Source organism: Puma concolor, chromosome B2, assembly GCF_028749965.1.
Source record: "Puma concolor isolate L17-30 chromosome B2, mPumCon1.1.hap2, whole genome shotgun sequence".
NCBI lineage: Eukaryota > Metazoa > Chordata > Mammalia > Carnivora > Felidae > Puma > Puma concolor.
Window position 1 is genome coordinate 1,775,783 of NC_141671.1, and position 25,789 is coordinate 1,801,571.

Below are 25,789 nucleotides of genomic sequence, written 5' to 3' on the forward strand. Positions count from 1 at the left end.
GGTATAAATTCTCACTAATGTTTATTTTAAAAGTCATCGTTATTATGTTCTTTTACAAAGAAGAAACTAATACGCATACAAATTAAAATTGCTCAAAACTGCATAGCTAGAAAGAACTCAAAGCCAGGTCTGTTTAAGCCCTAAATCCCAACTTTTGTCCCTGGACACAACAGGCAGGGAGAGAAAGAGACAGCAGCCGTGGACAGCGAAGGGTATAGAGTGTAGAAATGGAAACAAATGGGAGACAGAACGAGGCTCAGTGAGTTAGGCATCAGGGACCAGGTTGACAAGAAGCCGTTTCGAAGCCATTCCCGGATCGGTGAGCGGTGGGGGCTGGTCCCTCTCCCCCGCCCCGGACTCTGAGGAGGAGGGTTAATCTTGCATCAGGATAAGTTAATAGAAATCTGTGATGCCATCTGGAACTTGCTGTGAAGGAAACATGAATTCCATAGTTCCATCTCCGACTGGTGCAGGCACCCAGGAGAATCCATGACTTCCCAGACATGTGTGACTAGCCTTGCCACGAACTTCCTGTGTGTGTGTGTGTGTGTGTGTGTGTGTGTGTGTGTGTGTGAGTGTTCAAGCTAAATTATAGCAGAAAGGGAACAGGTGGGGAGGGACGCCTGATTGGCTCAGTCAGGTTAAGCATCAGACTTTGGCTCACGTGGTGATCTCCTGGTCTGTGAGTTCGAGCCCCGTGTTGGGCTCTGTGCTGACAACTCAGAGCCTGGAGCCTGCTTTGCATCCTGTGTCTCCCTGTCTCTGCCCCTCCACCACTCACACTCTATCAAAAATAAATAAACATTAAAAAATATTTTTTAAAGTTCAATTTCCTGGGTGGGTAAACTGAAATGGGCACCAATCTCAAAATGGCAATTCATATAAACTTAGACTGACTTTTGGTTGACATTAAGGCCAAAGTGAATAATAAAAAATAAAAATGAGTGAACTGATAGTGTTCCAAGGATATTAGAGAAAAGAATGCGATCTTGGACTATATTGATTAGTGCACAGTATTCCAAAAAATGTGCTTTATATTGATCGAATCAGACCTGAAATAGCGTTTCTACCTGCGGACAGAACAAATAAAAATGTAAATTAATAAATCAGAGCATGTTCTAAGGAAGAGCGTCAGGATGTAAGCTGGCTTCCAGTAGGTATTTGTTGAATTAGGAGGCAGGTAGTTAGACGTGCGTAAGGAGGGATAAAGCAGGTGCAGGCCACAACCTCCGAGCCACCTCCAAGGAATAACAGGACAGGAAAGGCCTAACCGCAGAGCCGGCTCAGAAGCCACAGCGGGGGCGGGGCGTGGGGTTGGGGGTGGGGGGCGAGCTCCAAGAGCTGAGCATGCGCACAAAAGGTACAACTTGCCCTTCCGGTCACAGCAAAAGCTCGTTAGAAACCCATAAATACGCAATGCGTGAATAAATACAGTTAGAACAATGCATCAGGGGCAGGCGCATGCTCCAAGCCAAAGTGTGATGGACCCACCAGCTGCCGGTCAAACAAGTCAATCCAAGCCCAATCTGCTCGTACACAAAGCAGATTTAAGAGGATGCGGCTAGAGCTTCCGGGGCCGGTCCCACTCTCGCTCCGCAGTGGCCGGCTTTCTCTGTTGCGTGAACGGTACGTAGCAGCCCTATGAGCTATGCCCCCACTCTGGTGTCGCGTCTCCACCCTTCCGTGCGTCTGGGTCAAGAACCGAGCGAGCCGGTAACGCAGAGAAACTAGATGAACTCATGAAGGGAGGAAGAAATGATCGGTCATCTGTCTGCCTCGATTTGGGCCCCCACAGGCCCTTTACGATGCAGCAGGCGAGTGAACGTTGTGAAAATATTCGGTTAAATCTGACACGGTGTTTTCCCGCTTGCAGGTCCCAAGGCTGCTCAGCGAACGTACAGAATCCAAACGACCACGAGGCGCCCCGGAGTCGGAGCCCTCGCATCCTCCAGCCGCTCCGGTCTGTTCTGGGTCTTGCCAGCCACCTCCACCCGGCGCTGCCTCTCCCTAAGTCTTGCCGTGTCCCAGGTCTCACCTCCCGGGTCCCCTGGATGGAGGGACCCCCTCCGACTCCTCCTGGTTACGCTGTGTGATCTCATCTGTGGTCTTCTTTCCAGGGCTTCTCAAATTCTGCAACTTCCTTGTTTATTCAATGAAACAAGCATACATCGCTTTATGGTCTACCTACCCATGAGGTGTAAACCTCACTGTGTCCAGTGCAGCTCACTCTGTCCAGCTTGTCTAAAAGTCACCTGCTTTTATTCATCCGGAGCTTAATGAACACTCGTCGGATGAATAGGTAGACCTCTAGATGTCTTAGAGTAATAGCTCATAGATCTGGTTGGACGCACGTAAGCCATTTTACAGATCTGTTGAAAACTATGGACTCCTCACTCTCTAGAAAAATGACGCTGCGCACTACGGTTATAACACCAAGGGGTTCCCGATCCCTCAATACTCTTGCTGTCTGTAGCGATGTTAGGTTTGCTTAAAATAGCAGGAACAGAAAATCTTTTCCTCTAAGGACATGAGTTTCATCTAGAAACTGAGAGTGGATGTTCTGGCCAAATATTTGTCCAGTTCCCAATGTATTCAGAGCCTTTGAAACAAATACAGCTATCCCTAGAAGCTCAGAGTGTCTCTCTGGTCCTGAGCTATTGGTTCAGGCTATAGCCTGAAAAACTGTAAGTCCGCGGCTGTGCCTGTGGGAGGCCCTACCTGCCCCCACTGAAGGAGACACACACACACAGGCCTTCTGAGCTCTGAGAGCTAGTGCACAGAAGTAACATTCCGTGCTTGTACGTGTGCTGTGGCATCGAAGTGTGGTGCCCAGGACAGTTCTGTAACTGGTGACCTTGTACAAGCAAAGCTTGTGTAAAAAGCCTCTGTACGCTCATCTATGCATATGCTAGGGCTTCCTGGGGACCTAAACCAATCAAGGCTCAGCATGCTAAGAACAAGGAGACAATAGTTCGAAAGCATGTCTTTGCTAGAAATCTAAGAAGTAGAATCACACGCACGGCAGATGCATGGAAATATGTTGTAGGTCAGCAGGAATGCACAAGCAGGCTTTTCTGGTTGATCCTGTTACTCTGCTCTATGAGATCTGTATACTTTCAAATTTCAAATTTCATTTCATTCCAAATTTATAGTTGGTTTATAGCCCAGCATATGGTCAATTTTTGTGAATATTCCATGTGTGCTTTAAAATAATATGTATTCTGCAGTTGTTAGGTGTTCTATATATTTAATATATATATATATAATATATATATATTTAATATATATATATTTAATATGTGCTGATTAAATCTCATATGCCATTATTCATGTTTTTCCTGCTTTTTCTGTTACTAAAAGAAGTATGTTAGAATTTTCTACTATATGCAGATTTGTATATTTCTCTGTAGAGTTCTGTCAATTTTTAATAACTTTTTTTTTTTCTAGTAGGCTTCACACCCAGCACAGAGCCCAGTTCAGGGCTTGAACTCACAACACTGAGATCAAGACCAGGGCTGAGATTGAGAGTTAGATGCTTAACGAACTGAGCAACCCAGGTGACCCAGTTTCTGTCAATTTTTAATTTATATATTGTTAGTTATGCTATTAGGTGCTTACAAACTTACAGTAATTTTATCTTCCTGGTGAATTATATGCTTAATCAGTACGAAAATTTTTTCTAAATCCTTTGTTATCCATTTTGCCTTAAAGTCTACCTTGTCTGTAAACAACATAGCAAATTTCATTTTGGTTTATTTATGCTTAGTAACTCCTACCCTTTACTTTCAAGCATTATTTATCTTTCTGTGTTAGGTGTCTATTTTGTCTCTTCTGTTCTATATCCAATATTCTCTCATTCTAGTTTTCTTTTGAACTATTTGGTATATGTTTATTCCCCCTCCCCCACTCCCATAAGGTTGATGATTATATACACTTTGAACATTCTTTGAGATTACAAAATGCATCCGGGATATATCAGATTCTATTCATAAATAGTTAATCTGCTTCATTTTACCCTCTTTCTCGGCAATATAAAGACCTTAGAATTTTATAACACTATATCCAATCTCTTGAATTATATAATTATATGGTATATTACTGTTGTGATTAAACATAGACATTACCTATCTAAATATATATATAAAGAAAAAGATGTTCACATTGTCAATCTTCATAATACATTTACCATGATGGTTAATTTTATTGTGTCAACTTGATTGGGCCATGGGGTGCCCATATATTTTGGGTGAACATTATTTCTGAGTGTGTCTGTGAGGGTGTTTCCAGATGAGAGTGACATATATACATATTTTTTAATTTTTTAAATTTTACTTAAATCCAGGTTAGTTGACATATAGTGTAATAATGGTTTCATGAGTAAAATTTAGTGATTCATCACGCAGATGAAAGTAACATTTATTTATTTATTTTGAGAGACAGAGATAGCATGAGTGGGGGAGAGAGACAGAGGGAGAGAGAGAATCCCAAGCAGGCTCTACACTGTCAGCACAGAGCCCAACGCGGGGCTTGAACCCACAAAACCGTGAGATCATGACCTGAGCCAAAACCAACAGCTGGATGGTCAACCGACTGAGCCACCCAGGTGCCCCGGGAGTAACACTTAAATTGGCAGCATGAGGAAAACAGATTGCTCTCCACAACGTGGGTGGGCCTCATCCTATCTGTTGAAAGTCTAAACATAAAAAAAAAAAAAAAATGGCTGAGTAAGAAAGAATTCTTTCACTCTGCCTGTCTTCGAGCTGCAGCACCAGTCTTCTGCCTTCAAACTCAGACTAGAACTGCATCAGCTGTCCTGGTTCTCAGCCAGCTGATAGCCAATCTCGGGACTTCCCAGCCTCCACAGGTACATGAGCCGATTCCTTATAATAAATCGCCCTCCCTCCCTCTCTGTCTCTCTACCTATACATATATACACAAACATAAATACACCTACATTGATACAGATATCTACATATTTATTTTTTAGACATCTACATATTTAATAGGAGATAAATGTAGATATAAATAGGGATATATCTATATATTTATCTGTTTTATACATATCTCAAAGTGGCTTTGGAATTGGATAATGTGTGGAGACTCGAAGAATCTTGAGGTTCATGATAGAAAAAGCCCAAAATGCCTTACCTCACTGTTGCAGAAACAGAGATATGAAAGGCTGCTTGTGGGTAAGGGCTCAGAAGGAGGAACACGTCAAGAGCAACTGGAAGAAGGTTCGTGACCCCTTCCTGGCGCTGCTCCAACCTCTGCTCCCATTGTCGTACCTGTCCTGTCTTCTTAGCAAAATCTCCCTGCTTCCCTCCCCTAAGAATGCGTGTGATTGTATTTAGCGCCCACTCAGATCATCCGGGGGTAATCCCTTTATCCCAAGATCCTTAACTTGATCACATCTGCAAAATCTGCCAGATAAGATAACGTCTGGGTTCCGGGGATTAACACCTGAAATCTTTGGGGGCCATTACTTCAGTTACCACAGGGTCCGGATTTGGGATCAGAACATACTTGAGTGTGAGTCCCAGCTCGACATATTACTCGGCCTGGAACTTGGGGAGCTATTTGTTTTTACTCTGTATTTATATCCTTACTTATAACACGGAGAAAGTATTAACCTTATGGTTATTCTGGTGATGCTTTCATAAGAAAATCTACCTAAATATTCCTGATACTCAGTAAACAGGGAGTTGATGCAGACTGATTCTCCTCCCTTTCCGTTCCTCGTGCTCTGTTCGCTCCTTCCCCTGCGCCCCTGGTGTCCCCTCTCCCCTCACCACTGCTCTGCTTCTCCCAGCTTCTCCCACTCTGCTTCTGCCGCCCCTTCTGAAGCCTGCGTTTCTACTTTGCTCCTGCAGGTCGTGTCCAGAGAGAGGACGAGTTGCCCCAACATAGGCTGGGAGCTGCAGGGACCTCCCAGGCCAGAACTTGGTGCGAACCATTGGCGGAGAGTCCCCTGGAAGAGGTGACACTTCCCGGCTTCCCTTCGTGGCCCCTGACTTGACCTGATGGCACAGGGACAGAGACCAGTGCTTGCTTTTCAGGTAAGGCCACCCGAGGCCAGAGGGGCAATCGCTCCACTTTCTCGGCCTCTGAAAGCCCATATATGAATTCAAGAAGCTGAAATACTCAAGCATTAAACTTTTAGAGGTTTCCGAAGTCAATACTTTCTCTTTCCAATCTTCCCAAGGTGAAATCTGGTCAAATTAAATCACCAAGAGGTCTGGTGGCCTCCTCTTAAAAGATGTGGAAATATGGGGGCACCTGAGTGGCTCAGTCGGCTGAGCATCCTACTCTTGATTTAGGCTCAGGTCATTATCTCACGGTTTGTGGGTTCGAACCACGCCATGGGCTCTGTGCTGACAGCTCAGAGCCTGCTTGGGATTCTCTCTCTCTCTCCCTCCCTCTGCCCCTCCCCTGCTTTCTCTCTTCCTCAAAATAAACAAACAAGGAAACAACCCAAAAGATGTGGAGAAATGAAAAGATACAAAGTGTCAAAGGCAGTGAAGATGTTCATCTCATAGTCCCAGATCCCTGCCCAGGTGACAGGCTTTGGCTTGAAGTGTCCCTTCCTTCCCAGGGAGGAGGAAGGCCAGACTCACAGAGGCTCTGGGACATCACCTTACTGGGGGTGGCTGGGTCTACGGAGGACAAGTTGGTTAACTCTCGTGGCTGCCACGGGGTCTCCAGCGCCCACAGTTGTGCGTGGACACGGGGGCACTCCCTGGAACATGTGGGTGGGAATAGTGGACATTGGCTTCACCTGGGAAAGGGCACATTCCCCTGCACGCGTTGTTTCCTTTGTCTCACTGAACACAAGAATGATCTCTCAGAGCAGATGAGGGTGGGATCTCTGGCAATGGTGGCAGGGCCCCCGAGGACAGTTTCAGGACCAGCGGCCCTCCTGAAGGCCACAGCCAGCCTGGATCTGAGGCATGCTCAAGGGTAAGGCTGTAGTAGTCATGAACTTGGACAGAAATGTAACAGCAAAATCATCACTCTTCTCAAAATCCAAATACGTGCTGTTAGTGCATTTAAAGAAGTCAAAGAAGTTTTAAAATCAAACAAAAAGTTAGATTTGAAGCCAAGTAACATTTCTTTTCTTTTTTTTTTGAGAGAGAGCAGGAGTGAGTGGGGGAGGGGCAGAGAGAGAGGAAGAGAGAGAGAATCCCACGCAGGCTCCATGATATCAGCAAGCAGCCCAATGTGGGACTTGATCCCACGAACCGTGCAATCATGACCTGAACCGAAATCAAGAGTCTGACACTTAACCGACTGAGCCACCCAGATGCCCCATGGCCATCCTTTTATAAAAAACGCCAGTCACATTGGATTAGGGGCCCACCATACTCTAGTATGACCTCAACTTGTCACACTGGCAGCAATCCTATCTTCAAATAAGGCCACATTCCGAGGTCCAGGGGGTTAGGGCTTCAATATATCTTTTGGGGGAACATGATTCAGCCCATAACACCCTATGATCTGGGACAGATCACTGATCCCCTTAGGACCCCTCCCTATGATCTGGAGCAGATCATTGCCCCCCACCCCCACCCCAGGACCCCTCCCGATGTCCTGTAAACTGCTCAGTCCTGACTGGGTCACAGAAACAGCGACTGAGACAAACTGATCTGAGTCTCACCCTTTTCTGCCCTAGGCTTTAGCAGACCTGATCTTGGGTCCAGTTCAAGGCCTGGTCAAGCTCTTCAGGACCTGATTAGTATCTCGGGCCTCAGAGAGTTACCTCTGAAGTCTTATTTGATAGAATTGTGTCCCATTATTTTTGATAAAAATATGTAACTAATCTATCAAGAAACCTTTCAGGAACGATCCCGAAGTACTGGCCCAGGTTTTACCTAAGAGGTCAAGACTCAACACCCTGATAGGTGGACTTGGGGTGATGGAGCAAGTTCAATCTGCCAGAAATGTAGTATTTACAGAGTGAAGGATAGGCCCGGAAATTGGGCCGATGTCAAATCTGGAGTGCTCCATAGAATTTCAAATTAAAGGTGTAGGAATTAGGGAGGAACCAAAGCATTTTCAACATAAGAGTGGTGTCAACAAAGTTGATCCCCAGAAGATCATACAACAGAGGCGGAGCATGGAGGAAGACGGACACAGAAGACTCTGGAAGGAAGGAGACAAGGGACGGACCAAAGCAAAATTCCTGGAAGCAGGTCAGGATGCAGGCTCCGAAGGAGGAGAGAAGGGAAACGGAGCCCTGACATTCATTCCGGTGGACCGGAGACAGGTGCATCCTGGTGTGCGCCCCACACCTTCACTTCTGGCTGCTGGAAGCCTCAACCCAAGGTGCTCGAAAGTTCACGAGGAATGTTGGAACAACACCTGGGGAGCTGGGGTTTGGGGCCATCGGCCCTACTGATGATCTGTGATGAAGGGTCCTCACCACTCGAGGGCAGGTTACTGTATGATGAGCAAATGTCCACATGAGAGATGGTGGGGATTTAGTCACAACTGATGATCCATATGGGAGAAGACCAAGGGGCCTACAACAGGGACCCCGGGTTTGCTCTCATCTCACCATGACCCGCTGGTGACCTCCCTCCAGCCTCAGGTTCCTCAAGCAGGAAGAGGAGTGTGTGAATGGCTGCTTGCCCGCGTCAGGCGCTGGGCTCGGTCCTGTATCGTTATCAGCACTGCTGAAGCCTAGCAGGTAGACACTATTAATTGTGCCCATATCACAGACGAGAAAACTAAGGTTCAGAGACCTGAGCCTTTTGTGCGTCAAGGAGCTGGTCAGTGGTGCACAGGGGTCTTGAACTCAATGGTCTCCGGCACCTCCTAGTCACCTCCTAGTCTGCGGTTGGGCCATTATTTGGGGGCTGAGCGGGGAGAGGCCGGAGAGCCTGGGAGTGCGTGTAGGTCTGCGCACCGCCCCCCCCCCCCCCCCCCCCCCCCGGAGGGAGCCTTCTGCTCAGCTGCTGCAAATGTCCTGGGGACCTGCAGGCTGGAACAGGGATCAGCGACCAGGCCAGTTTACAGGCCCCTGAGAAGAGCCGGGAGATCTGAGCCGACGGGAAGCCTGTCTTTCCAGAGAGTTCGCCAGCCTCGGGGTCTGGCGCAGAGGCGCGCGCGGGTGATCCTGGCAGAGGCGGGGCGGAAAGGGCTTATAGCCGAGAAGGAAGGACTTAGCACCTCCGTTCACAGGGGTCTTTAGCCGAGCCGAGCCGGCGGGCAAACCGGCGGGAGCAGGTGGGAGAGCGGGTGGGGGCGCCTCTCCACCCAGTCACACGCCTTGCAGCGCCCCCGCCCGGTGTCCGTTAGGGCCTCGCAACGACAGGTGTTTCGGAGGAAGCGGGCAGGTGCTTTACAGAGAGAGACCCCAGCCCAGGGCCGCTCCGGACTCACAGTGTAGGTCGTTCTCTCCTGCGACCGCCCTGCAGGTGTGACCCCCCGCCCCCGGCTGCGCCACCTACGCGAACGAGGTCCTCTCCGGGGCACTCTCGGGCCCCGCGGCCGGACTGCGTCATTAGGAAACACAGTGCGCCGTGACTACTGATGGAGGTTCGGGACACAGGACCGAGAGGTACCGTCCTCCAGGACTGCGCTTCTCAAACTTTACTGCGCACACGAACCACGTGACGCTCGTTTTTGAAAAAGCAGATTCTGATTCAGTGGCGGCAGCTTCACTTCCAGAAAGCGGGGAGCACCTAGGGGCGGCCGGTCACTTGGAGAGGGTGGGGACGGCACTTCCCGGTCCCGAAGTGTGGCCTCCGCCGCCACCCGCCCGGACACGTGCGCCGGAACAGGTGCAAGACGTCTCCCGGATGCACCCGGGCTAGCGGAGGGCGGTAGGCGCGAGGGAGGGGCGAGCGGGCAGGGGGAGCGGGGAAGGGGAGGGGAGGAGGAGCGTGTAGAGGCAGCGGGGAGGGGACAGGGAGGGTGAGGAGGGGAGAGGGGAGGGGGTAGGTGCGTGCGCGTGTGTGTGTGTGTGTGTGTGTGTGTGTGTGTGTGTGTGTGCGCGCGTGCACGCCGCCTTGCGATTGGAGGGCGCGCCTTCGCCCCGCTCCCGCCGGGCGCTCAAAAGGGGCCGACGCTCCCGGGCAGCGCAGAGCTTCCTAGGCGAGCGCGCACCGGCCATGGCCCCGCCGCTCTGGGCTTCGTGCCTCTTCCCCCTGTTCCTGGGAGGCCTCGCTCAGCCGGCCCCGAAACCGCAGACCATGAGGGTGAGTGTCCCGTTGGGGACCCAGCGGACCGCAGCGCCCGACGACTCACCTGGCCTGCGGGGCCTCGTCCGAGGCCGAGGTGTCCGGAGCCCTGCTGAGCGGCCCCCTGCCGGGCGGTGGTGCCACCGCAGGTGGGACCCGGGCTGCCTGGGCGCCGCGCCCCTGGTCTGGAGCTCGTGGGAAAAGAGCTAGCTGATGCCGGGATGCACTCTGGGGCGTCAGGGTCAGGGAACAGGGGCTTTTTTTTCCCGGGGAATAATAAAACACACAAGGCCAGTATTTGTTGGCCCAATGTAGTTTTAGGGGACGTGGGCTGGTGAGCAGCGGTTGGGGGTGGGCTGGGGGACAAAGCTTGTACCAGAGGAGGAGGATTTGCTCTGTCGCAAAGCGCCTGATGCCCCGAAGTCCCCACACTGGAGGTCACCAGCCACCCTGTGAAAGATGTGTGTACGAGCCTTAGGACGCAGGGTGGGGACTCCATAGGTGCCTTGAGGTACCGACAGGTTTAAACTTTAAAACCAGACAAATTCATTCAAAAACAGCCTCACTTGTGGCCTTAAACCAGTTACGTCCGTTTTTCTTGGCCTCCCCCTCCTCTGTAGAAGGTGGAGGATGCCGTGGTAAAGTGCAGGGACCCCCAGACAACAACCAGGTGGGAGGCCCCCCGTGAACAGTCAAGAAAGAAGTCTTGAGACGTTTTCAGTGCAGAAAGGTGGTTTCATTATAGCACAGGGACAGGACCCGGGGACAGGAAGAGCTGCACTGGGGTTGTGAGGAGTGACCGATTACAGGAGGTTGGGGGACAGCATAAGTGTCAGCAATTTGGAAGCAAGGCTTCCAAGACCTTGAGGGGCGAGCTGCTGTTACGATAAGGTTAGTTATTACTGTTTAGTAAGACCTCAGTCCTGAGACCCTCCAGATGTGTATTGATCCGTATGTTTGGTGACGATTGCTAACGTATATGTAGGGGGGTGTTTGTGCTTAGTGAAGTCACACTGACCAGAGCAAAGCTGCAGTGGTAAAACGTGAGAGGAAGTCTCGCAGGAGCTGCAGGAGTGTTACGGTCTACATGCCTCGGGAGCCCTGCCTGGAGACTGCGAGCCACAGCAAAACTTGGCCTTCGTTCGTTCTTCTCCCATCACCCGCAAAGTTTCCCATTCCGCAGGTCTCGGGAGAACCTAGGAACTTCCATTGCTAATATGTCCCCAGGTGATACTTGTCTAGGTCCGCAACCCACTTTGAGCGCTCTGCCATTGGGTCCCTGTGATGTGTAAGATGATGCATATAAAATGGCCAAAGACTGGTAGCTGTTGTAAGAGCATTTCCCCTCTGTGAGAGGACAAGACGCAACCTGTGGGAGGCACCCGGTCTGTGCCGCCTGGTTGGCGTGGACTTGCAGCGGTAGAAAGCCGTCCTCTGAATAAACGGCTGCATTTTAGAGTATCCTGATCCCTTCAGACTGGAGCAGAACTCACCTTGGAGTTGGGAAGGTCCACCCTTCAAGTGTACAGCTTTCTTGGGGTTCTGTGTCCCACTTACGGGGTGATATCCACGTGAGAGACAAAAGCCAGGAGTTGTTGTTGAGCCCAGAGGTAAGGTCGCACGAAGGCAAGAGGTGCACGCATCACAGCTCTTGGAACGATTTCCGTGTGTGTGTGTGTGTGTGTGTGTGTGTGTGTGTGTGTGTGTGTTGTTTATTTTTGAGAGACGGAGAGCATGAGCAGGGGAGGAGCAGAGAGAGAGGGAGACAGATTCCGAAGCAGGCTCCAGGCTCTGAGCTGTCAGCACAGAGCCCGACGTGGGGCTGGAACCCACAAATTGTGAGATCATGACCTGAGCTGAGTCGGTCGCTTAACCCACTGAGCCACCCAGGCGCCCCTGCATGTGATGTTTTAAGTTAAGTAGCGAAAAGGCAACTAGCAGGAAGGGTTTGCGTGGAGCCAAGGCAGAGGCACAGGAACACAGGCGCACGGATGACAGCATCTTAGGGGCGTTCGGAGGCCAGCGTTCCCAGACGTTTGGATCAACGTGTGTGCTCCAGTGTGGACGAACGGGCGGACACCTAGAGGAGGCACCTGCTCAGGGTCACCTCCTCCTCCAGGACAGTGAGGAAGCAGCTACAGACTCGAGAAGTGCACAGCATGTGGCCTTTCCTTGCGGAAGCTCGTCCATAGACGGTCCCCTTACTGCTCCAGGCCGTCCTTTATGGACCAGATCCCTGGAGGCTCCCGCTCCATCGTTCTAGAATTCTCTGACTTCTGTGAAGTCTCGGGGGGTCTGCCATCTCCTCAGACAAGAGCAGTCCAGCCTGTCACCCGGCCCGGTCTGCCTGGAACACGGCTGCTTGTGGGTGGGCAGCTCCTTCCCCTGTGTCCCATTTCATCCAGGGGCAGTCACGGCTGTCCACAACAGGGGACAAGAAAGATGAGTTCTGTACCAGTGAGCACCGCACTGGCAAAGCTCTGGGCACGGCCTCCATGGGACCCAGATGGAGAACACGTTATTGGCCCAGCTCTGAGGGAAGGAAATCACAGTTTAAGAACGTATAGATGAAAAATGGATGTAAACCCGCAGAGATCTCTTAAGCAAACTCTAGAAGGGCTGGGATGACTGGAGCATGGTGTTAGTGTGCAGTGTCAGAGCACGGGGGACACTCGTGCTGATCTTCCAGGGACGGCTAGAGCGTCACATGTGCACACACATACACACATGTTCGTGTGCACATACATGTGTGCATGCATGCAGACATATGCACACAATGCACATAAATGCACATGTGTGTGCCTATACATATGTGCATGCGCATATATACACATGCACATACAGACATTTTTTTTGTCTGGCTCTGTGCTGACAGCTCAGAGCCTGGAGCCTGCTTCAGATTCTGTTTCTCCCTCTCTCTCTGCCCCTCCCCCACTCATGCTCTGTCTCTCTTTCTCTCTCTCTCCTTCAAAAGTAAGTAAACATTTTTTAAAAATTAAATAATCTCTACACCAAATGTGGGGCTCAAACTCACACCCCCAAGATCAAGAGTCATGTGCTCTACCGACGAAGCCAGACAGCCCCCCCCCCCCACAAAAAGGAATGTCACTTACAAGACACACATTCTAGTGGTGGCCTCGCCATAACTAAAAATATTGCTGGAAAAAGTGTTCTCAGTTCTTAGACTTCCACGGTACTACATGAAAGACCGTCAAGCACTTTGCAAAAGTCCACGGGTGTTGGGGATCATTGTTTATGTCAATATCATCTCATTATGGTTGTTTTTGTTACATTCCAGATGGATTGCTATACAGGGGTGACAGGCACCATCTACGAGTACGGTGCCCTCACGCTCAGTGACGGGGACTACATCCAGTTCAAGCAGTACGCGGGCAAGGTCGTCCTCTTCGTCAACGTGGCCTCCTACTGTGGCTTGACAGCTCAGTATCCTGGTAAGAACACGTGTTTCAATTCTTTTGGAACCAGCTTTGTCAGATGGCCACATCCTAATTCCAGAGGTTTTCCCAATTTGCCATTGGGGGAGGGGGTGGTGATCACATGCGTCCGTCCCCCTCAGTCCTGCCACCACTCTACTCCTTGGGGGCCAACAGAATTATCTCCAGATCTGAGAAATAAGATTCTCCCGAAGATGCAGTCAGAGGCCAGGAACGTGCCTGTCACCAAACGAGGTGGTTTGTTCCTCGACGCCCTGAGGTAGAACATTTACTGTGGGGAGCCATGGGGCTCCTCAGTAAGAAGGTGCTGGAAAGAACTTATTTGAGAATCTGGGCTTGTGTTAGGTGCTCTGGGGCAGAATTCAAGGGGTGGAAGTTTTGCCCTGAACTGGATGCTGTCAGGAAGTGAAGAAGTGGGGACAGTTCTGTGACAATGATTAAGATACACCTTCATCGGGGCACCTGAGGGGCTCAGTCGGTTAAGCGTCCAACTTCGGCTCAGGTCATGATCTCGCGGTCCGTGAGTTCGAGCCCCGCATTGGGCTCTGTGCTGACAATTTGGAGCCTGGAGCCTGTTTCGGATTCTGTGTCTCCCTCTCTCTCTGCCCCTCCCCTGCTCATGCTCTGTCTCTCTCTGTCTCAAAAATAAAATAAAACATTTAAAAAAATTAAAAAAAAAAAGATACGCCTTCATAGGGACGCCTGGGGGGCTCAGTCGGTTAAGTGTCCGACTTCAGCTCAGGTCATGATCTCACTGTTCATGAGTTCGAGCCCTGTGTCGGGCTCTGTACTGACAGCTCAGGGCCTGGAGCCTGCTTCAGATTGTGTGTGTGTGTGTGTGTGTGTGTGTGTGTGTGTGTGTCTCTGCCCCTCCCCCACTCATGCTCTGTCCTTCTCTCTCAAAAATATACAAACATTAAAAAAAATTTTTGTCTCAGTAGATCCTATCTACGAGGTAGGAGGATAAAATAAGGCTAAAACTGTAGCCAGTGAAGAAGCAGAAGTCCCTTACGTTGACAAGAATAGGGAAATTTGGGGCATTTTTGCGATTTGGACAGGGTTCATGTTTTGTCTGTGTGCCAATGTGATTATGGAGCGGTCTTGTTTTGTCTTAAGTCCTCGTGGTCCCGTGTTGTGCGACACTGATGTCCTGTGTAACTAACTGTACCAGGGAAACGCCAAGCCGTGGCTGGACTCCCAGGCCAGAGCCTGGCTTTCAGGGGCCGCCTCTGTCTTTCTTGCCCGCTGCTGACAACAGCAGAGAGGACTGATCTCTGACCTTTTGGAAAACACTCGGGTTCCACGGCACTGCCGCAGGACAGAAGAGGGAGATGTGGTTTTCTGAGCGATGATCTTTGGTGCGGTGGCCGTTTGGGAAGGTGCTGTATCTCTCCCAACCTGGCCCGACCTTCTGCCACGCCTGAGGTGGATTCTTTCTTTCCGTGAGCTCCTGGGGAAGACTCTGGGTTCCCTGCTGGTCCAGACGTGGTTATTTAAACTTTTAGATGGATTGCAGTAGAGATAAATGCAGTTTCTGACACACCAAGAATTTTTCTGCCTTTTTAAAATGCTTGTTTTCAAGGTTAATCCAAAAGGTTAAGGGCACCAAACGCCACAAAGAACGGAATCAAAATAATACACGAACAGCTTTTAAGAAGAATGTCCCACATGTTGACATGTCCACATTGGTATCTATTCAACTGATCAAAAACAAATTTCCTGGGCGCCCAGCCTGGGCGGCTTAGTCGGTTGGTTAAGTGTTCGACTCTTGATTTCGGCTCAGGTCGCAATCCCGAGGTGTGTGAGATGGAGCCCCATGCTGTCAGTGTGGAGCCTGCTTGGGATTCTCTCTCTTTCCCTCTCTCTGCCCCTTCCCTGCTCATGCTCTCTCTCTCTCTCAAAATAAATAAATTTTTATAAATTTTTTAATAGAAAGTCCCATCGATTTGTCCTTTTTTCTTTTTATTCCCATCAATTTGTCTTAATGGAACTTCAATAATAAGAAATCCAAGAACTTTCTCTTTTTTTTTTTTAAGTTTTAATTTAAGTAATCTCTATACCCCATGTGGGGCTTGAACTCACAACCCCAAGATCAAGAGTCTCACACACTTCTGACTGAGCCAGCCAGGCGCCCCCAGGAATTTTCTCTTTTAACACCACTTAAATTTAAGTACGTTGCAACCTCATCTCTAAGATACATGGTTCACTACATTTTGATATTTTATTTTATTTTATTTTTTAATGTTTATTTTGAGAAAGAGAGAGAGAGAGAGAGAGTGCAAGTGGGGAGGGGCAGAGAGAGGGAGACACAGAATCCAAAGCAGGCTCCAGGCTCTGAGCTGTCGGCACAGAGCCCGACTCAGGGCTTGAACTCACAAAGCATGAGATCATGACCTGAGCTGAAGGCAGATCCTTAACTGACTGAGCCACCAGGCGCCCCTAAATTTTGATATTTTAAAATTAATACTTAGCAGGTGCTATGGTCTGAATGTTTGTGTCCCCCCAAAATCATATGTTGAAATCCTAATGCCCAATATGATGGTGATAGGAGATGGGGCCTTCAGGAGGTACTGAGGTCATGAGAGTGGAGCCCCCATGGAGGGATTAGACCCCACAGAACGCCCAACCCTTGCACCGTGGGGGGACACAGGGAGAAGGTCACAAGGGTGGGACCCCCATGGAGGGATTAGACCCCACGGAACGCCCAGCCCTTGCACCGTGGGGGGGACACAGGGAGAAGCTGGGCAGTGTGCAGTCTGGTAGAGTAGAGAGTCTTCGCCAGAACCTACCACAACAGCACCATGACTTCCGGCTTCCAGTTTTCAGTACTGTGAGCAATACACTGTTATTGTTCCTCAGCCTCTAGGTCTATGGTATTTTGTTACAGCAGCCTACAAGGGCTAACATGCAGGGGGCTGCTTGATTTAGGCAAAATTATATGAATTTCATAATTATATATAATATATATTATAATTATACGTATATAATTATATAATGTACATAATTAAATATACTATTTAAAATAAATTATATAGTTATATGTAACATAAAAGTGTATTATATATATTATAATTAGTTAATTTTCAAAGAACCACAAAAAAAATGGTTCACATTCACCAAGGGACTCTAAAGACTTTTTAAATTTAATGGTGAAATTGTGTATAAAAAGATACTCTCAAAAGCACAGATTATGGAAAGATCTTACATTTAAAATAGTTTGGGGGGGGTCACTTTATATTTATTATTTTTTTATGTACAATGGGCCCTAGGAAAAACCCTGAAAAGCTACAGACTAAATTTTTACTTAATTTTTACAACACGTCAGGATCTACTTAGAAGAGCCTAAATAACAGTTTAATATCACTTAGCAAGTAGCAGTTTTCTCCCTTCAAACAGTTAAATTGGAAACAATATAGTAAGTTTAAAAGTTATGACGTTTAGGGGTGCCTGGCTGGCTCAGTTGGTAGAGCCTGTGACCTTGATCTCAGGGTCATGAGTTCAAGCCCCACACTGGGCATGAAGCCTACTTAAATTAAAAAAGCAAAAACAGGGGTGCCTGGGTGGCTCAGTCGGTTAAGCGGCCGACTTCGGCTCAGGTCATGATCTCGCAGACTGTGAGTTCGAGCCCCGCGTCGGGCTCTGTGCTGACAGCTCAGAGCCTGGAGCCTGCTTCACATTCTGTGTCTCCCTCTCTCTCTGACCCTCCCCCGTTCATGCTCTGTCTCTCTCTGTCTCAAAAATAAATAAACGTTAAAAAATTTTAAAAAAAAGATTTAAAAAAAAAAAAGCGAAAACAAAGTTGTGATGTATAAACAGCAATTCCGTGGAATGAGAATCTGCTTTTAAATGTTCAGTTTTAATTTAAATTTGTTCTGAAAAGGGACTGTATTCACAACATTCAAAATGTAAAAGATACAAAAGGCTTTAACAGTGCAAACGTCCACATTTCTTTGTTTTTGGGAAACCACTGTCGTCCGTTTAGGGTGTAGACTTTCATAAACCTCTAATGTCTATGCAGGCAGATACCTCTCTCCTGTAGAAATACACGAATACACACGTGCAGTCCCGCACCGTGCTTTTTCACATAATCAAGCATCTTGGATGTTATTGTGTATCAGTGCGTGATGAGTGTCCTCATTTATGCGAAGGCATAGTTTCCACTCTGTTGGTGCGATATAATTTATTAAACTAGCGCATGAGAATCGTAAAGAGCGTCTCATTCAAACTTTACTCCAGATGGGGAAATTGAGAGAGTTAAAGGAATCCGCTGAAGCGTTAGAGCCAGGATCGGCTAGGTGTTTGTGCCACAGGAAGGGACTGTTCTTGAGGGTTAAAGACAAAGGTGAGTACGGACGGTCGCTGAAGAAACATACACAAACAGGAAGGCACTGTCACTTAAGAAGAGGTTTTTGGGGGAGGCAGCCGCGGCAGAGCCCAGAGCGGAGTCTGCGTGGACTGACTGGCACTGGTAATGCGGACCGAATACGCGGGGACTGAGAGTGGTGAAGATGAGACGCTGGCAGGCTCTGGACACAAGTCAGCAGCTCCTGGCAGCAGGAGAGCACAGGAGTTTGTGGTCTGGAATCCCCGTGAGCGTCCCAAGGAAGCAGAGTAAACAAGAGGGGAGAGAATGCTCTGGAACCAGGCTCTGAATTTCTGCGCCCAGGTGACAGTACCCGAGAGTGCTCCTGGGAGGAGGCCTGGGTATCAGGTGTGTGGTCATGGGGCATCGTGGGGGGTGGGTAGCTTGTCCATTTTGTTTGCCTTTGCCTTGAAAATTTTTGGCCAGTCAGTCAGTCTACCACTAAGGAAGGTGGCAGTGGCATTTAAATCTTACTTCCACTCAGAATCACACAGGCCCCCGCCCCTGCCCCTTTCCTCACCCCTGCCCCACAGGGCTAACCGACCTGTGCTTTCTAACAAGCACCCCCACTGGATGACGCTCATAGTCCTCAGTTTATTCATATGATCAATGAATCGATCCAGTGGTCTTTCCCTGTGCAGGGTGGCCTGCAGGCCAGTCTGCCCATGCTGCTGTCTTCCCACAGAACTGAACGCACTTCAGGACGAGCTGAAGCACTATGGCGTGGTTGTGCTGGGCTTTCCCTGCAACCAGTTTGGAAAACAAGAACCAGGAAAGAACTCAGAGATCCTTTCCGGGCTCAAGTGAGTGCCTGCTGGGACCCTGCAGAGACCCTGCCAGGATTTCCCTTCCTCCTTCTGCCTGGAGGCCGGCTTCCTCTGGAAACTTCCAGGGTGGGTGCTGGATCATTGGGTCCAAGAACATCATTGTGAAGCTTTGCGTGCAAACTTGCCTGCTGGCCGTGCTCAAGCATTCGCTCTGCCTTGAGCTCCTTGATAATGACATGAGGGGAATGTCCAATGGAAAAGAAGTACGGGACGACGGCAGGAATGTGGGCAATAAAAATGAATCGGGATCCTGACCTTAAAATATGCCTTCCAGTTTTCTTGGAAGTCTCTACTGGCTCCATAAAGCATGATGTCCTGACTCCCAGAGACCTCTCTTTCCTCACCTTCCCTGTCTTCCGTGTCTCCCTCTTTATCCTAACTTTTGTGGTAGAGTTATGGTGGCCTTCACCATCCCTCCTTGTCCTAACTTGCGCCCTCTTGGGAACACGCTGGTTCATTGCAGGTATGTGCGTCCAGGTGGCGGCTTCGTCCCCAGCTTTCAGCTCTTTGAGAAAGGGGATGTGAATGGAGAAAACGAACAGAAGGTCTTTACCTTCCTGAAGGTGAGTGCCCACACACCTGGCAGGCGTTGGTCATAGGCAGAGATGCCCCGAAAGCATGGGGCTCGTTTTGGATCAAGGTTGGATTCCTTGGAAAGAAATGCCTAGATAAGTTCAAGAATCATGGCAATGTCCACGGTGAGGCTCGAGCTTCAACTACAGGAAACGTAACCTGTGACAGTCCTGATGTGGACCAGTGCCCCTTACTGAAGGGTAGCGATTCACTCTTCGGCGGTCGTTTATGGAATTCCCATAGGTGTGAGGATCTCTGCCCACTGGGAGCCCAAAAGCACTAATAGGGCCCAGCCCTTCCCTGGAGGCTCCTCTCCAGTCAGGGAGACGGACATGGAATTCATAACGTAGAGTGTGTATGGCAACTTGTCTTAGCGTCACCGAGTCTTAGAACCACCCAGGTTCTCTTAGGCCACAGGTTCCCACATGCTGGTCTGCCAAACAAGTCTGGTCCCCGTTGAAATTTTCACCCATCCATTGCAAACTGAAGAAAAAAAAAAAAAAAGGCAATGTGGGGAGTTTTTCGCAAAGCTCAGCTCCTTGAATCTAAAAGACCATCATTTATTCTGATATTAAATTATTTGTTAAATCCTATAAATTGCCATTTCTGTTGCTCAAAAATGGTGATGCTATTGATTTTTCTTCGACCTAATCCTTTAAAAGTCTGCTACTTTTAAATTTTACAGTTAAGTAGACTTTTGATTTTTCTTATTGTCAAAATAAATGTTGGTTATTCTACATTCATCTCCGGAAAATAGTTATTAAACCTTTACCACCCTATGAAGCCCCAGACTCTGGGAACCACAACTCTAAACCGAACCATTTCTTTTTTCGGGTAAGAAAACCAAAGCTATAGAAATGGTAGGACTTAGCAAAGAAAACAGAAGCTATTATTTTACTGAAGCACCATGATATAATCGTGGGAGAGGCAGACTGGGAAGGGAGGACTATTTTCTGTCATACTCTTTAGCTCTTGGTTGTTGTATTGGTGATGTTGCATTAAAATGTGTGGTTCACTGGGGGCACGTCGGGGGTTCACATGTTGACACGTGGATGCTGAGTACTCTAGGGTTCCAGATAAAACTGGACCTTACAGAAGCACGGGGGAAAAAAACCTGTTTTCTATTTTTCATATCTCTGCTCCAGAACTCCTGCCCTCCGACCTCTGATCTTTTGGGCTCACCAGACCAGCTGTTCTGGGAGCCCATGAAGGTCCATGACGTCCGCTGGAACTTTGAGAAGTTCCTGGTGGGGCCCAACGGGGTCCCTGTCATGCGCTGGTTCCACAAGGCTCCCATCAGCACCGTCAGATCAGACATCCTGGAGTACCTGAAGCAGCTAAAAACCAAGTAGAAAGGCCCAGAGGCCTTCAGAAATAGCCACCTGCCTCCCACCTGAAGGACATGGTTGAACACTGGGCCCATCTTTGCTCCACATGCCTTCCTACCCAGCGTCCCTGTGACCCCGCCATCCTGGATATGCGTGCGTGTTGGTGTGCGTGTGCTCGTGTGTGTGCTTGAGAACAAGGCAACGAAAACCTATCTCCCCAACTCTCTGCTCCCCGAATATCAGGTTTTTTCCACTGCATTGCAAAGGAAAAGCAGATTTCCGGGTAGATGGCTCAGAGTACCAAATATCCCTGAAAAAGGTGATCCCCAGGAGTTCTGGCGTCTGTCCTTCCCCATCGTGGAGGTTTGAAGAAAGCAGGAACTGGCAGCAAGACCCTCAAGACCCCCTTCATAACCTCTCCTGTCCTTGAAGATAGCCCTGGGGTGGAAGCTCTTCCTCTCCCAAGTGAGGCCTTCTGTCCCCCACACCCTGCACACTCCTGCAGGGCCTCTGAAGTCCGGGTGAGGGTGGAAACCTGGGGTCCCTGAAGGAAGGCAACTCCCTGATGGGGGCCCCCAGCCCCTCTGGGTTGGACCTACCCAAGCTTCCTTGGCCCCTGTCCCTTAGTGGCTCCAGGGCAGGGATGTCCCTTCATTCTGAAGTTAGGGCTTTGTCCTCACCCTGAGCCTCCCCCCGCCACACACATACCTCTTCTCATCACTGACTCAAATAAAGGAAATTCTGCAGCAGAGTTGGTTTCCCGAGGTGTCTCCCCGCTCCCGGATTACATCCCTGCACCCTCAGTATTTTGTGTTTCCCACATGCACTCTGGATGCTTCCCTGGCCCATCCAGACACCAGGTGGGGCTGGCGGCCGTAACCGTGGACACTGACCTTGCAGAGGCAGCCGCCCCCTCCCACTGGGGTCCCCTGGGGGCCCCCATGTGAGGTAGCCCTGCTTCTCTCCAAAGACACAAACATTCTGTCTGTAAAATTCCTGCTCACAGTTAAAAATCTAAAAACACAGAAAAACGGAAGGAAAGTGAAACAAAGTGCCCCCCTAGTCAGGAGCAAAGAACGTGCTGGGATGCCCCGTCCAGCGGCTGCCTTATCACCAGGGTTCAGTCCTTTCTGTGAGCACAGACTGCAGAACACCAGAAACTAGGAGAGGCTTGCACGAGGAAGTGAAGCAAAATAGCTCTTTTTATTTTCCCTTTCAGAAATTACTTTCAACCAATTTCAAATTTTTTTTGCACTTTAAATATTTTTTTGCACTTAAAACGTAGAGGGAATTTAAGTGTCAGTGGTGAGACATGACATCGGCTGTGCCCCGGGACGGAAGCAATCCCTGACTTAACCTCTGTGTAGAACGTGCAAACTGGCAAAGCCAGCGATGGCAGGGGAAGAGATTCAGACCTGGGAACTCCAGCTTCCAGAAGGAACAGGTGCTCTGGGAGCCCAGGAACGCAGGCGTTCACGCGGTCCTCGGGGAAGACCCGGCCTCCTGGAGGAACTGCCGCGGAGACTCTTGGGGTCTGGCCTCCAGGACTGGGCTGCGTCTGACCTCAGAGGAAAATGTTTTCCCCACATTTGGATGTTTTGTCTTCTTGCACTCAAAATCCAGTCAGGAAAACAAAGTCTGGCCGTCTGTGGCGTCCCCTCGGGCGGGATGTGAGACCCCCAGAGGCCTCGCCAAGCAGGGAGGGAGTGAGGAGGGGCCGCAGGGCCTCTCCAGTCACGGTGGGAGATGTGTGGAGTTTCTCCTGAGAACCCCCAGAAGCTTCCACACCTGTTACTACTTTCCGATGAGGATCATCAGGGGCCAGGAAGTGGGTGCAGGAGGCGGGGGCCACTCAAGGTTCCAGTTCAGCGTAAAGCAGAGAACTGCTGCGTGAGAGTGAGCGCTCCGGGCAGCAAGTCCCAGTCCGTGGGAGAGTCCCGAAGCCAAGAAGGAAGAGGGCTCGGCTTCCCCGAGTGGTTATGCTGAGCGTCTGCGACAGGCTCCATCCTGTAGCTGCTGTGAAAAATGCAGGTTCCCTCCGTGATGCCTCCCCCTGCCCCAGGGCTGACCCTGCAGGGGACAGAAAGGCTGAGCTGATCTGAGGCCAGCGGGGGGGGGGGGGGGGGGGGGGGGGAACTTCCTGGTGCTGGGAGGTGGGGGAACTGGGGCAGGTGTTGCAGAGGATGGTGGCAATGATGAGGAGAATGTAGAAGTCTTTATAAAGGGGGGATCCGGAGATAAAGTGCCCACTTCTCCCCTCCTCACCGACCCCTGTGACAGATCTTGGTCCCCCTGGGAAAGCCACACACAGAACCTTCTGGGAGTGGGCGGGCTGCACAGGACTGCTTAGGTCCGTTAAGGAAGTTGGAACCTTACTGTTGCCGTCTTGGTGCTCATCATGACCTCACTGGCTCTATTATTGCTGCGGAGTTTTTTCTTCCAACAAGAAGTTCCCACAGACTATCATGCAAATTAGATACACTCGGTGCGGTGTTTTCACAGGCATCTACCCCACCAGCCACCTAACAGGTGTCTGAAATGACTATTGCTCTGCGGATCACAAAACCTTTGAGGACAGTCCCCAGGCGGGATGGGGGGTGGGGTGTGGTTTCCAAAGTCCAGGGAACCAGGACTCAGACCCTCTAACCGCCTACTCCCAGAGTTGAGATGCGGCCACTCCCGGAGGCCAGACCCCAGCACACTCTCCCTCCGGCAGTTACCACGTAGAAACCAGGCCTCCCCAAGGACTGCGTGAACATTGGCGTTCCTGGGCTTTGGGAGCACCTGTTCGTTCTGGAAGCTGGAGTCCCCAAATCTGAGAAAGGGAGGGCCAGGGTCCATGCCAGAGTACATCGGATCTCATCCTGTGACCCCCACAAATACCCCTTGACTTGGCTTCCGTTCCCAGGAAGCAGACTGAGACTGAGATTTGGACACATGTCGCTTACTGAGTGGTCTCAGAAGAAGGGACCAGTGATGCAGGATGGGGCAGAGGAAGAAAGATTACTCGGGATTTCTGCTGGAGATTACCTCGGGATAAAGCCCGCTATCATCATTCCACCTTGAAGGAAGAGGGATGGTCTTTTGTAACTCAGGTCAGTCAACCATTGGCTGTGGGGTCGCCCCCAGCCCCAGGGTGAGACCTCCAGGTGAGGTGACTCCTCTGGCTGGAAGGGGCAGCTGGGAGCCACAGGCGGGGGCAGGGGCACCATCCTGCCAAAGCAGACCTGGGTAAGGCCATGGAGGCTGGCCACTACCCTCCACAGTTCCTTACCCAGAGGGACCCCCGAGAGTCTCCACCCAGCCACGTGTTCCCCTCCTCACCCTCCATCCGTAGGGAGTTCATTCTCTCGGCGATGTGTCCTGACCAGGACCAGTAGCAACAGCATCACCTGAGAACTTGTTAGAAACACAGTTCTGAGGGGCGTCTGGGGGCTCAGTCGGTTGAGCGTCCGACTTCAGCCCAGGTCATGATCTCGCGGTGCCTGAGTTGGAGCCCCGCATTGGGCTCTGTGTTGTCAGCACAGAGCCTGCTTCACATCCTCTGTCCTCCTCTCTCTGCCCCTCCCCCCTGGTCTCAAAAATGAATAAACATTAAAAATATTTGACAAAGAAATGCAGTTTTTAGCTCGCTCCCAGACTTACTGAATCAGAAACTCAGGGGGTGAGAACAGCAGTGTGTGCTTTAAAAGGCCTTCCAGGGGCGCCTGGGTGGCGCAGTCGGTTAAGCGTCCGACTTCAGCCAGGTCACGATCTCGCGGTCCGTGAGTTTGAGCCCCGCGTCAGGCTCTGGGCTGATGGCTCAGAGCCTGGAGCCTGTTTCCGATTCTGTGTCTCCCTCTCTCTCTGCCCCTCCCCCGTTCATGCTCTGTCTCTCTCTGTCCCAAAAATAAATAAACGTTGAAAAAAAAAAATTTAAAAAAAAAAATAAAATAAAAGGCCTTCCAGGCGATCCTAGTATATGCTGCCCCGGGGAGTGGAGGCTGTGCACAAAATGCTGGCGTCTTGACACAGGATGAAAGAATTGCCCCTGCACTTCACGTGGTCGCCCACTGTGCTCAGCCTCAGCCCCACTGCCTCCCCCGTTCAGCCGGTAGGTGTTCCTAAGACCCAGGGTTGACATGGACCGTTCAGCCATCCCCCGGCTGTCAGTGCCCTCGGTGTCTGACCTTTGTGGTTTCCACGTGGGCCCAAATTCAAGGTGTATCATCTCACACACCTCCTCCTTGACCAGACCTTGGTCAGGCTCCTCCGATCCCCCTTCTCAACTAGGACTTGACGTTGGCCAGGCTTTGCCAAGAATCCTGCTACGTCTCAGCAGTGCTTGGCCCACTTCCCCTCACCCTGCGTGTCAGCTGTAAGTGCCCACAGGTCCCTGCTGTGTGCGGAGCGGAGTTCAGTCTGGCTCCCCTATTTCCAAACTTTGGGCTCCATTGCAGATGTCTTAGATAAAGTCTTCTGTCCGCTTGAACAAGTCAAAACAATTTTCCTTTATCTTCCCAAAGACTCAGACTTGCAATGTGATTTGGAGCCCAGGAAAAGTCTCGCTTTCTCTTCTCCGGTCACCACCCCGCCTGCCAGCCCACCTCACTCGCTGCTCTGACTACAGAATTTTCTCTTGCTTTCCTCAAGTTTCAGGTCAGAAACATTATTTTCTTTGAATCTGGGAAGTTCCTGATAGAGATTCTGTTCCCCTTCCCCCCTGCCCAAATTTTCCTTGTGAAATCACACAGACTACCCACCCTTTTGTTCTTCTAAAAGGAAAGAGCAACGTACGTTGAATTCTTTCAGACGCCATTTGGCCTCAGAAATGTAGTGGCCTCGACACTGTGCAAACCATTTTGTCACCTCAGAGCGACACCTAGGGCAGACGTACAGCTCATACCAATTCTTAGTTTTAGGGTTTTTTTTATTTTTTTAAAAATTCTTATAACATTTATTCATTTTTGAGAGAGACAGAGCATGAGCAGGGGAGTACGGAGAGAGAGGGAGACAGAATCCGAAGCAGACTCCAGGCTCTGAGCTGTCAGCACAGAGCCTGACGCAGGGCTTGAACCCATGA

The 25,789-nt window shown here is 50.0% G+C and overlaps 1 protein-coding gene across 5 annotated transcripts; it reads left to right on the plus strand.

Annotated features, from left to right (window-relative positions):
- Window positions 1-1,372: 1,372 nt before the first annotated feature.
- Window positions 1,373-21,478, plus strand: GPX6 (glutathione peroxidase 6). 5 transcript variants are annotated; one of them, XM_086705772.1, is made up of 9 exons: window positions 1,373-1,626; window positions 1,874-2,028; window positions 2,118-2,299; window positions 3,448-3,557; window positions 5,871-6,056; window positions 13,480-13,633; window positions 18,685-18,802; window positions 19,290-19,389; window positions 20,545-21,478. In XM_086705772.1, exons 5-9 carry the CDS (start codon window positions 6,021-6,023, stop codon window positions 20,749-20,751), a joined length of 615 nt encoding a protein of 204 aa, XP_086561898.1. In that variant the 5' UTR covers window positions 1,373-1,626; window positions 1,874-2,028; window positions 2,118-2,299; window positions 3,448-3,557; window positions 5,871-6,020; the 3' UTR covers window positions 20,752-21,478. The 5 variants fall into 5 exon arrangements, with proteins under 5 accessions (XP_086561898.1, XP_086561896.1, XP_086561895.1 ...); XM_086705770.1 differs by having other exon boundaries at window positions 1,373-1,713; window positions 1,874-2,299; XM_086705769.1 differs by having other exon boundaries at window positions 1,874-2,299.
- Window positions 21,479-25,789: the final 4,311 nt, after the last annotated feature.

Bases quoted from the DNA above. Each gene is read 5' to 3' on its own strand.
- GPX6 (XM_025917047.2), top strand. From the start codon at position 10,113: ATGGCCCCGCCGCTCTGGGCTTCGTGCCTCTTCCCCCTGTTCCTGGGA. The intron at 10,200-13,479 runs GTGAGTGTCCCG...GTTACATTCCAG, and splicing joins CGAAACCGCAGACCATGAGG to ATGGATTGCTATACAGGGGT. The intron at 18,803-19,289 runs GTGAGTGCCTGC...GGTTCATTGCAG, and splicing joins GAGATCCTTTCCGGGCTCAA to GTATGTGCGTCCAGGTGGCG.